At 37.0% G+C, this 12,012-nt stretch overlaps 1 protein-coding gene across 1 annotated transcript in view; it reads left to right on the forward strand.

The window, feature by feature from the left end:
* Positions 1 to 11,994, forward strand: part of LOC117608570 (Ankyrin-repeat, SH3-domain, and Proline-rich-region containing Protein) — a 64,188-nt gene extending 52,194 nt beyond the window's left edge. Inside the window, exons 11-19 of the mRNA XM_034333901.2 lie at positions 535 to 8,050; positions 8,118 to 8,666; positions 9,203 to 9,532; positions 9,617 to 10,124; positions 10,199 to 10,380; positions 10,463 to 10,610; positions 10,679 to 10,885; positions 11,233 to 11,348; positions 11,555 to 11,994. Coding sequence (XP_034189792.2) covers positions 535 to 8,050; positions 8,118 to 8,666; positions 9,203 to 9,532; positions 9,617 to 10,124; positions 10,199 to 10,380; positions 10,463 to 10,610; positions 10,679 to 10,885; positions 11,233 to 11,348; positions 11,555 to 11,670 — 9,672 coding nt within the window. The 3' untranslated portion in view covers positions 11,671 to 11,994. The remainder of the gene's footprint in view (positions 1 to 534; positions 8,051 to 8,117; positions 8,667 to 9,202; positions 9,533 to 9,616; positions 10,125 to 10,198; positions 10,381 to 10,462; positions 10,611 to 10,678; positions 10,886 to 11,232; positions 11,349 to 11,554) is intronic.
* The last annotated feature ends 18 nt before the right edge of the window (positions 11,995 to 12,012 follow it).

The following is a 12,012-nucleotide window of genomic DNA, read 5'->3' on the forward strand; positions in this document are numbered from 1 at the left end:
GTAGTGGCAGCACTGAAGCCACTTCTCATGGTCAATGTAATAGTTAGTAATTTTGATTTTCCCCTGCATGTAAGTTTGCAATGATAGTGAAAAATTGTTTTTTTTGTTTTTAACAATCGATACAATTACAGATTGTAAAGAATATAACAAATATGTTTGCATACTTTTCTAAAATGAATTGTACATACATATGGTGTCATGTCGGTGTGAATTAAATTTATCCCTTAGTTACTTTTCACTAAGAAACAGATGCCTCTTCGAGCGGCGAACCGTCAGGAAGCAACCAAACAAGAATTGGTAATAGAACCTGCAAAACTTTATAGTTGATGTAACTAAACGAACTAAACACATATAAAAATAACCCCAATTTAAATTGTGGGTTTTATATATCTGCTTGAAGAATGTTTTGACCAACAAACGTCCGGTGTGGTAGGTTCTTGTGTGTAAAATAGTTCGTTAAGGAGTAATGTAAAAAGCCGGTAAGTTTTCCATTTATTGCTGTTCTATTTGAACTCGCCATGTCCAATATTTCAGATATTTCTGAATCACTACAGCTGTAGTGAAAATAGACACCGAATTCCTGTAATATCAGTGAGAAACATGGAAGATCCAAACGAAAATATGGATGTTCCTGGTGTTAGTAAACGGGTAGAATCGCCGCTTGAAATGGAAATGAAATTGTCAAAGAGTGACTACCCACCCAGTGTTCACTCTGAAGTTTCAGATGAAGCAAGGGAATTAGATGCTTTACTAAATGAGGATGATATAAAGTTAATAAACACAGGAGAAACACAGTTAGATGAACAAGAACCAGTGGAAGAATCCATGGAAACTATGCTTGAAGCTTTACAAAAAGTAGAATCGCTTATTGGCATGGACATAGAAACTTCTAACATTGAGTCAGCCATACTACCTCCTGAAAATGAAGAACAATTAGATGAAGACTTGTTTACAGAGGAAACATCTGAAACAATGATACCTCCAATTGAAATGGATATTGAGAGCAAAGATGCTGCCTTAATACCACCAGAATCACAAATTTTTTTGAAGGAACATGACAGGAATAATGAACAAACAGAACTACCAGAGGAATTAAGAAGTTTGTGTGATTCACAAGAAAGATCTGATTCTATTGGTAAAATGGAAGATAGGGTACCAAATAATGAAGAAGATTTAGCTACCTCAGCAGACATGCCTGAGGAAAGTAGTGAAGTAATCAAAACAGATGTGATGCTGGGATTGTTGCCTGAAGTTCCAAAAACTACCAAATCTCCCACTGAAATGCTTATTGAATTAACGGAAACGGAGGTAGAGACCTCGTTAGTTTTTGATGCAAATACGAAAGAATTGAAGGAGAAATTGCAAGTTCCTGAAGTTTCTAACCAGTCAGATTCAGTAACAGAAATAGACGACAAATTACCAAAATATGACGACGAATCCGTCATCCAGTCGGAAGATTTGGATGAAACTATGGACCCTAAGAAAGAAGAAAAGTTAGACGGTGAGGAAACAGTTGATATAGATTTAGCAGAATTAGAAGGGGTAACAGAATTAGAAGAAACACTTGCAGGTGTAGAAGAGCCAGATGAAGAATCCATAAATATAACTGAAGAGATGTCTGAGGCCATTACCAATCCTATAGAAAAGCAAGAAGAATCAGAAGATACCAGTTCTCTTCTAGAACCACCTAAGAGGATAGAATCTCCAGTTGAACCTAATATTCAACTCCTAAAAGAAGATGATATCTCAACAGCACAATTGGAGAAACTAATTGTTACAGAAGAACAGGGAGATGATGTAGAGTTTCAATCAGAAGACAAAATAGAATCATCTTGTGGTAGCCCAAAGAAAATTGACTCTCCTTTAGAGATAGAAATCAACCCACTCAAGATCGAAAACGAGTCAGTCGTTCCTTTAGATGTTCACGAAGAGGCTGAAACTATAGATAGAATGGAAGACAAATTAGAATCGTCTTCTAAGAGAAGCGAGTCTCTAGTTGGAATGGAAATCGAACTGGCGGAAACAAAAGATGATTCTGTAATTCCGGTGGAAAAGTCGGAAGATTCACAGGAAAACTCTGACATTTTTAAAGAATCTATACAAGTTGATTCGCAACTCGAACTGGGAATCGATTCGACCGAGGCTGATAATACACCTGTCGTTCAGCCAGAGATTCAAGACGAACCAAACTATGAGAAACAAGAGGAAGAGATTAATTTAACTGAAGATGCACAACAAGCATCGGAAGTATCTGAAGCGAGAATAAATTCAGTCGAGACACTGATGGATAAGCAAGAACCAGTGGATGAATCAATGGAAACCATGCTTGAAGCTTTGCAGAAAGTTGAATCGCTAATTGACATAGACATGGAAACTCCTAATACTGATGATGCTCTACTATCTGTAAAAACGCAAGAGCAATCAGAGGAAGTTATATGTACCGAAGAGACACCAGAGCCATTTATATCCCCAAGTGAAATAGAAACTGAACCATCTGAAAGCAGAAATGGTCCTTCAGTTCAGCAAGAAATACAAGATCTTCAGAAAGAACAGGACGGAGATGATGAACAAGCAGAACTACAACAGGCATTAGAAGGTTTGTATGATTCACAAAAAAGTGCTGAATCTCCTGTACAGATGGAAGTTAGGGTATCTGACGATGAAGACGATTTAGCCATTTCAAGGGATATGCCTGAGGAAGGTAAAGAAGTAATTCCAGAACATATTAAGTCTCCCACTGAGATGTACGTTGAATTGAGTGAAATGGAGAACGAGACTTCTTTAGTTTCGGATGAAAAAACGGAGGATCCGGAAAAGAAATTGCAAGTTCCTGAAGTTTTTAAGCAATCAGAATTGCCAGCTGAAATGGAAGTCGAATTATCCAAGAATGAGGATGAATCCATCATCCAGTTGGAAGATGGGGATGAGGTAAAGGCTGAAAAGGAAGAGGAAAAGCTAGATAACCAGAAAACGGTTGGAGTAGATTTAAACGAGGACGAAGGTAGAAAAGAAGAAACAGCTGCAGAAGTACAAGAACCGGTTGAAGATTCCATGGAGATCACCCAAAAGATTTTGAAAACAGGTGCGATGCCTATTGTTTCTATAGAAAAAGAAGACGAGGCAGAAGAAACAAACTCTCTTCCAGAACAATCTAAAAGCATAGAATCTCCCGTTGAACTTAATATCCAAGTCTCAGAGGATGAAAATTTCTCAGCAATACAATTGGAGAAGCAGTCTGTTACAGAAGAACAGGAAGATAATGGTGAGTTACAATTAGAAGAGAAATTAAAATCATCCTTTGACAGTCCGAAAAAGACTAACTCTCCTTTAGAGCTATTCAGAACCGAAGATGAATCGAACGACCCTGTAGATTTTCACGAAGAGGCCAATGAAGGAGATAAGATAGAAGACGAATCAGAGTCGTCTTCTGAATCTCCGCCAAGAACCAAATCCTCAATTGCGGTAGAAATTGAACTAGCAAAAATGGAGAGCGAAAATTCTAGAGTACCAATAGAAAAATCGGAGGATTCCCAGGAAAATCAAGACTCTTTTGATGCTTCCAAACAGATTGATTCGTCAATTGAAATGGAAATAAAACTACCCAAGACGGATGACGCATCTATTGTTCAGTCAGAGATTCAGGATGAACCTGAGAAGCAAAAAGAAGAGATTACTTTAACTCAAGATACACAAAAATCATCGGTTCTATCCGAAGAGGCATCGACAGACGAACAGGAACCAGTGGAAAAATCTATAGAAACTATGCTTGAAGCTTTGAAAAAAGTCGAATCGCTCATTGATATTGACATGGAGACTTCTGGCATAGATGATACGTCTATGCTACCTATAGAGAACCAAGAACAGTCAGAAGACTCTAGGCGTACTCAGGAGGTACCTGATGCAGTGGTACCTTCGTTTGAAATAGGAGTTCAACTGTCAGAACGCGATGACGTTCCTTTGTTACAACCAGAAGGGCAAGATCTTCCAGAGGAACAAGCGGAATTGCAAGAGGTATTGGAAGCTTCTTTTAACTCATTAGAAGATACTGATTCACAGGTAAAGATGGAATCTGACGAAGAAAGTTCTAAACCTTCTAATGAAGAAGGTTTAGCTGCTTCGACGAATTTGTCGGAGGAAAGCAAAGAAGTAACCAAAACAGAGGACACCTTGGAAATACCTTCTGAATTGACTGAAACTAAGGTCGAAGTTTCGGTAATATCTGATGAAAATTTACAATGTTTAGAGGAGAAATTGGAAGTTGCTAAGGTTTCTCAGTGGTCAGAATTCCCGGAGGAAATGGAAATTGAATTGCCCGGGTGTGAAGAAGAAAAACTAGATAATCAGGAAACAGTTGATGTGGATTTAGATGCTGATAAATCATTAGAGATTTCACCTGTAACAAAAGTAGAGACACCAAATGTAGAAGAAGCATCTGAAGGTATGCAAGAAACAGTGGAAGAATCCATGGAGACCACAGAAGAAAGCTCAGAGGAGACTGAACCACCCATTAATATAAAAATAAAGCTTTCTGAACCTAATGAAGTAACTGCAATGCCTGTAGAAAAGCAAGATGAATCAAATGAAACTAAGTCTGTTCTTGAGCCACTTCAGAGGACAGAATCTCCAGTTGAATCAAACGTGAAAACTTCAAAGAGTGGAGACACCTCCATAGCACAACTAGAGAGGCATGTGGTTACAGAAGAACATCATGATAACGCACAGTTACAATCAATAGAGAAATTGGCTGCATCTTGTGACACTCCTAAGAGAACCAATTCTCCTTTAGGGATGAAGATCAAGCTGTTCAAAACCGGAGATGCCTCGATCGTTCCTCTAGACTTCCACGAAGAGCCGAAGGAGACAGGTAAAATAAAAGACAAATTAGAATCATCTCAGTCTCCAAAGAGAACGGAGTCGCCTATTGGAATGAAGATTAAATTAACGAAAACGAAGGGGGGAGCTTCTATAATTCTAATGGATAAGTCAGAAGATCCAAGGGAAAACCTGGACGCCCCTGATACTCCTAAACGGACTGATTCACCGCTTGGAATGAGGATCAAACTCTCCAAGACTGGGGACGCATCTATCATTCAGTCGGAGATTCAGGACGAGAATAAACACGCAAAGTACAAAGAAAAAGTTGACTCGATCCAAAATACAGGTAAAGGGTCGGAAACATCATTTGGAATGAAATTAAGGTTGATTAATTCGGAAGAAGAGTCGATGGAAGAACCGCAGGAAATTTTGCCAAAAGTTGAATCTCCCCTTGGTATGAAGATAAGACTTTCTAAGACTGGCGATGCTTCTATTATACCTACAGAAAAGCAAGAACACCTAGAAGAAACGAAATCCATTCACGAAGGAAGCAGGAGGACAGAATCTCCGCTTCAAATGAAGATGAAGGGCTCAAAAAGTGGAGATGCCTCTGAGGGGCAGAGTACTTCAGAAGAACACTATAAGGATATACATTTGGAAGCAAAGGAGAAATTGGAAACTTATGGTTCTCCTAAAAGAACTAATTCGCCTATAGGAATGAAGATCAAGTTGTTCAAGAGCGGTGATGCCTCGATCGTTCCTTCCAGTTTAGCAGAGGAAAACAAAGAGGTATGTAAAATGAAAGATAGATTAGTTATGTCTTCTGAGAGTCCAAAGAGAACCGAATCTCCAATCGGTATGAAAATTAAACTAACTAAGACAAAGGAAGGAGCTTCTATAATCCCGATGGAAACCTCGGAGGACTCTAAGGAAAACCTGGAAGTACCTGATGTTTCCAAACGGACAGAATCACCTCTTGGAATGAAGATCAAATTGTTCAAAAGCGGCGATGCGTCTATCGTTCACTCGGAAATCTCTGAGGAAGCTAAAGATTCGAAGCAAAGAGAAAAGTCAGAAAACAAGGGGAAAGGTGAGTCAACGGTGTTGCAGGAATCTTCGGAAGAATCCATGGAAACTGTACCAGAATCTTGGCAGAAAGTTGAATCTCCTATAGGTATGAAAATTAAACTTTCTAAATTTGGTGATGCTTCTATAATAACTACAGACAAGCAGGAACACCTCGAAGAAACGAAATCCGTTCAGGACGTACCGAAGAGAACGGACTCTCCTCTTGGAATGAAGATCAGACTATCAAAGACCGGGGATGCCTCGATAATACAACCAGAATGGTCGGAACATCTGGAAGAATACAACAAAGATTATACGCAGCCAAAACCAAAAGAGAAATTGGATTCTTCGTACGACTCGCCAAAGAGAACTGGTTCTCCATTGGGAATGAAGATCAAGTTATTGAGGACTGGGGACGCCTCGATTGTTTCTTCAGATTTGTCGGAAGAAAGCAAAGCAATGAGTAAATTCAAAGATAAATTGGAATCGTCTCCTGAAGTTCCAAAGAGAACCGAGTCTCCGATTGGTATGAAAATAAAACTGGCAAAAACGAAAAGTGGTGCTGCTATAATACCAATTGAAATCCCAGAAGATTCAAAGGAGAAATTAGAAATTACCGATATTCCTAAGCGAACGGAATCGCCGCTTGGAATGAAGATTAAATTATTCAAGAGCGGCGACGCGTCTATTGTTCACTCAGAACTCGCTGAAGAAACTAAAGACATGAAGCAGAAAGAGAAAGCAGAGAACAGGGAAAAGATTGATGTAACTCAGGATGGAGGGAAATCGTCAGAGATGTCTGGAATAAAAATTAAGGTGATAAAGTCAGGAGATACGTCGGTAGTTTCGCAGGAATCGGTGGATGAACCCATAGAAACCACCTCAGAGTCCTGGCAGAAAGTTGAATCTCTTATTGGTATGAAAATCAAACTGTCCAAGCATGGTGATCCGTCCATAATACCTGCAGAAAAGGAAGAACAGTCAGAAGAATTTAAACATATTCAAGAAGCATCTAGAAGGACAGAATCGCCTCTTGGAATGAAGATCAAACTCTCCAAGAGCGGTGATGCTTCCATTATACAATCTGAAGCAGTGGAAGATGGGAACAAATTAATGCGAACAGACACGGAACACTCAAAGCCAGTTGACACTAGCTTAGGTATGAAAATAAAGCTGTTAAAAACTGGAGATGCTTCTATAGTAGATTCAGAGAAGAAGGAAAGACAACAAAGACGTCAAGACATTGAACCCTTGGAGATGAAGATCAAATTATCCAAAACTGGACATCCGACAATTGTGGCCTATGACAATCAAGGTGAATCTACGTACAAACAAAAAGAAGCTTTAGATTTATCTCAGAATTTTACTCAGAGATATAAAGAATCTGGGCAAAGTGTTGGTCATAAAGAACCTGCGTTAAAGATCCTTAAAACTGGTCACTCGACAATTCTGCAGAGCAATCGTTCAGAATTAACGATTGAACCGATACAGACGCAGGGAAAGAAATCGGACGGTATGCTTGACATATCTCCTAATAAACGTAAAGATATCAGCATTTCACCGATAGAATCCAAAAAGCCTAAATTGGAAGCACAGCTTACTCAAATTTTACCTGAAGTTACAATTCAGCCTGTGGCTTCTAAAGAACAGAAGCAGTTCGTATTTGACCCGAAAAGCAGCGCGATCAGTCTTCAGCAAATGAACGTAATAAGTCAAGAAATCAGTATTACTCAAGTCAGACCATCGAAGCCAGCAGATGCCACTATGAGCGAGAAGCTAAAGGACATCTTATCTAATAAAAACGTATCTGGATCACCGATGAATTCTGACTGTGAAATTATAGAACATCGACCAGAATTAATAATAGTGAATGAAAATTCAAATTCTAGCCAGGATGTTGTAATAATAGAGGAAGTTTCTCCTACTAGAATGCCTGAAGTAAAGGTACCTAAAAAGAGGGGTAGACCTAGGAGGAATCCATTACCCCAAGGTGTCACCCATCCACCCCCACAATTATTAATGACTAGAGATCCTTTGTCTTTGGATGATATGCATAAAATGCAACAATCGCAATTACCACATTTTGAATCTAGAGAAAATGAAAGGCCTAAAAGGACTTGTAGGAGTCAGAAAAGTTATGCACCTCCTAAAAGAGGCAGAGGAAGAGGTTTGTATTTTTTAACTGACTTGAATGTTGAATATATTCTAATATATTTTTTTCTGTCCTTCATTAGGTAGAGGAAAACGAAAATTGGATAACGTAGACCTACAACTGTCCAAGAAAGTTAGGATAGATCAAGATTTAACTACAATAGAAGCTTCTACAACGGCAGTAATAACGATAGATGATTCTGTATCACAGTCAGAATCATTTGGGAAATCACCAGAATTGTATAAAGCTCTGAAACAACCAACATTAGATTCTAAAGCCAACCTTTCTAAAATCAAAATGGGACCAAAAAGTGATGGTATCAAAGGTACACATGAATTATCTGAAATAAATAAAGAATCAGAGAATAAGAAACTAACGGAAATCGTACCTGATAAAGTACAAAAATCTGGCGTGAAATCTGGTGCTGAAGAGGGTACAAAATCGGAAAATAGGGATATATTGATACCTCCAGGACATCCTAATTGGTTAACGCCAGTATCGAAACGAGCGTCTGAGAATGCTACGAAACATGAAAATATGTCCACGGTACAGGTAATAGATGAAGAAACAAGAATGAGTGCGGAATCAGGTTCTAGATCTCAAACTCCTGCCAGAAATATTCCTGTACAAGGTAAATATAAGTTAAAATGAACTTTTCTTTTTTAGTTAGCAATGTATTTCTGCATCAGATTTTATTATATCTAACGCTTACACTATTTACGAACAAGTATAGATACATAGAATAATATGTGTCTCTATTTATTTTATTTATGTGTGAATACTATTAAGTATTCTTTGACTATGCATGATGTATCCTGTTAACATGTACTTATTGAGTTATATTTTCTAAATAATTTGCTAAAGAAAAAACATATTGATTTATCACAATAGTAAAAAGCAATTATGATCTATAATTATTATATGACTATATTAAATCAAAAGATAAATGTATTGGTAGACCTCCAAGCAATGTATCTATAAATAGATCTTTTCTTGTGTCTTAACATCTTACAAGTGCAAAATGTACTTGATTTAACTTGTACAGAATTTTATAACCATGGTGATTAGTACAATGTTTTTTAATCATATTTTACCAACATAGTGATGAGAATAACTTCCTCTCTCGTCGGTTCATAATATTCTTCAACGTCGTAACGATTGTTACAGCATCTGAAACTATTATAAATGAAGAATCTCAAGGAAGTGTGCTTAGCACAGCAACAACAGAATCAGAAAAAGTAAAAGTGAAGAATCGCAGAATGGAAATTAATTTTGATCCAGATGAAGGACCATTTACTGTTGATAAAATCGCCGAGTACGAATGGCCGCTCGATCGTAAAGGTGAAACCTTTATGATACAAGAACAAATATCTCAATATCTTGGTGTGAAATCTTTTAAAAGAAAATACCCAGACTTGAAGCGAAGAGTAGTAGATATGGAAGAAAGGAATTATTTGAGAGAAAATGGACTGGTTAGTGAAGCAATGTGTGATATGGGTAAGAATATTTTTACCGTATTAGTTGTCAATAAATGCTTGCGTGAGTTACAATTTTTTTTTTTTTTTTTCATTATTATTTTAGGTTTAACTGCAGTATGCAGTTCAGAAGTATTAGATGTAATGTGTAGCGATTTTCCTGATCAGTATGAAGAATATCGTAAACATATGCGTGAGAAACAGGTAAAAGAGCATTCCAAAAAGCAAAAAGAATTAACAGCAGCTGCAACTGCAGAAAAAAATAGAATTGATTTAGCAGAAATGGCAGTGCAGTCTGCGTTGTCTTGGAACATTCGTTTAAATAAAGCTCGCCGAGAAGATAGAAAATGTAGTTTAGATTTACAAACATTCACGATACACGTTCCAAAGAAACAACAAAAAGTTGAAGAACGTAAAGTTGGTTATTATCCTGTCGCTTTAATACCAGGGCAATATACTGATTATTACCGCGAATATACACCAGCCGAACTGCGATATTATCCTTTGAATACGGTCCTCTATGGTCCTACGAGACCAAACGAACGTAAATTTGATAGCCAGTCGGAAGGATCTCAAAGTGACAACGACAGCGATTCATCCTCAGATGACTCGAGGTTCGTGTTATCATTTCAAACTATTAATATTTTAATATTTCTTATGAAAGAATAGTTGTGTATTTTTTATGTAGCTCGTCTTCTAGCGAAGGAACACAGAATACGGAAGGATCTCAGTCCACGATGGATGACGTAGATATGGAGATAGCACATCAGAAAGAAGAAATAAAGTTGAAATGCAAAATGTGTTTGAAAACTTTGAACAAACAGAGTAAAAATGAGGTATTAATTCAATGTGGTACCTGCAATGGACATGGTAATCATTTTATTTTTGTTATAACTTTAGCATTATCTTTTATGGGTTTATAATAAACATTGTAACAACGATCTGTTAACAGTTCATCCGTCGTGTATCGATTTAACGTTGGATATGGTTCCTCACATTCAATCATACGCATGGCAATGCACAGATTGTAAAACTTGCGCTCAGTGTCATGATCCTGCCGACGAAGATAAAATGCTTTTCTGCGACATGTGTGATAGAGGGTACGTATTCTTCGGAAAAGAAGTGAAACATAATAATCTATGATTGTATAATGTTTAATATCATTTAGGTATCATATTTATTGTGTTGGGTTACGTCGTGTACCCCAAGGAAGATGGCACTGTCAAGAATGCGCAGTTTGTGCAAATTGTGCCTCGAGAGAACCTGGAGGTATTAATTCCGATAGAAACAGTGTAGCTCAGTGGCAACATGAATACAAAAAGGGTGACAAAAATACTAGGGTTTATGTTTCAACATTATGCGTTCCATGCTCGAAGTAAGTAGATATTCGGCTTTTCATGTTGTAATGTGATGAGTGAAAATGTGATTCAATACATATTTTCACGGGGCTTAATTTTTGCTTCAGAATTCCCTTAATCCACACTAAACTCCTCTTTTATAAAAGTTTTTTGACTAATTTTATGTGCTCACTGGATCAAAATATGTATATCTGAATCTTTGGATTTAAAAAATGACATGTAATGTAATTGATATTTAGATTTTATGTATAAAATAATGATCAAATTCCCAAGATTCAGAATGTTACAAGTTACATTAAACTCGGTCATTATAATAAGCCATTATCCAAGTTCACTAACACCATAATCTTTGTGCAATAACAAGGCTATGGCGAAAGGGTCGCTATTGCCCGCACTGCAGTCGCTGTCATACTGCTCCACGACTCGACCTGGAAGCGAATCTAGTGCATTGCAGCGCATGTGACAAATATCTGCACCTAGGTATTGACACAAATTCCATAACTTTCCGCTATTTATTATCCATTGCATGTCCTTGCATTTGCATGTTTCATCGGATATTTTTCTTCTACAAGTAATTCAAATATTTAAGATGTATTGATATTTTCAGGTACTGTAACATGTAAAGAGTAGGTGATTTTATAACATAAAATGATATGATAATTTAATAAGATGACATTTATTTACAGATTGCGTGGAGACCAAGGGAGTGGTATTAGACAGGAAAAATTATCTGTGTGATTTTTGCACACCCACTCGTCAACACATGATAAAGCCATTAATATCAAAAACGTTAAGAACATAAAAAATATAAAATATACAGTTTCCGTTTGAATGTGAAAACTATAAAATGTGAATCGTGCGTGTAGAGAAAGTGGTAAAATAGAAAATTTGTACGAACAATAAGCGCGTTATAATGATTCAAGTGATTAATTTATCATGAACTATTTCTTAAAATTTCTGTGTAAAAGAACGTGCATGTAAATATTTGTTATAAAACGGTGGTTATTGTTAGTTAAACGTAAAAGTTTAAGGTATAAATAATCTTCTTATTTGATGAAAACCTTAATTTTTAACGTATTGTTGTAAAATGAAATAATTAGTACTTTTTTTAACGAACTGTATTCATAATTTATCTTCTTAACAT

The sequence above is a fragment of the Osmia lignaria genome, chromosome 2 (assembly GCF_051020975.1).
Source record: "Osmia lignaria lignaria isolate PbOS001 chromosome 2, iyOsmLign1, whole genome shotgun sequence".
Taxonomy (NCBI): domain Eukaryota; kingdom Metazoa; phylum Arthropoda; class Insecta; order Hymenoptera; family Megachilidae; genus Osmia; species Osmia lignaria.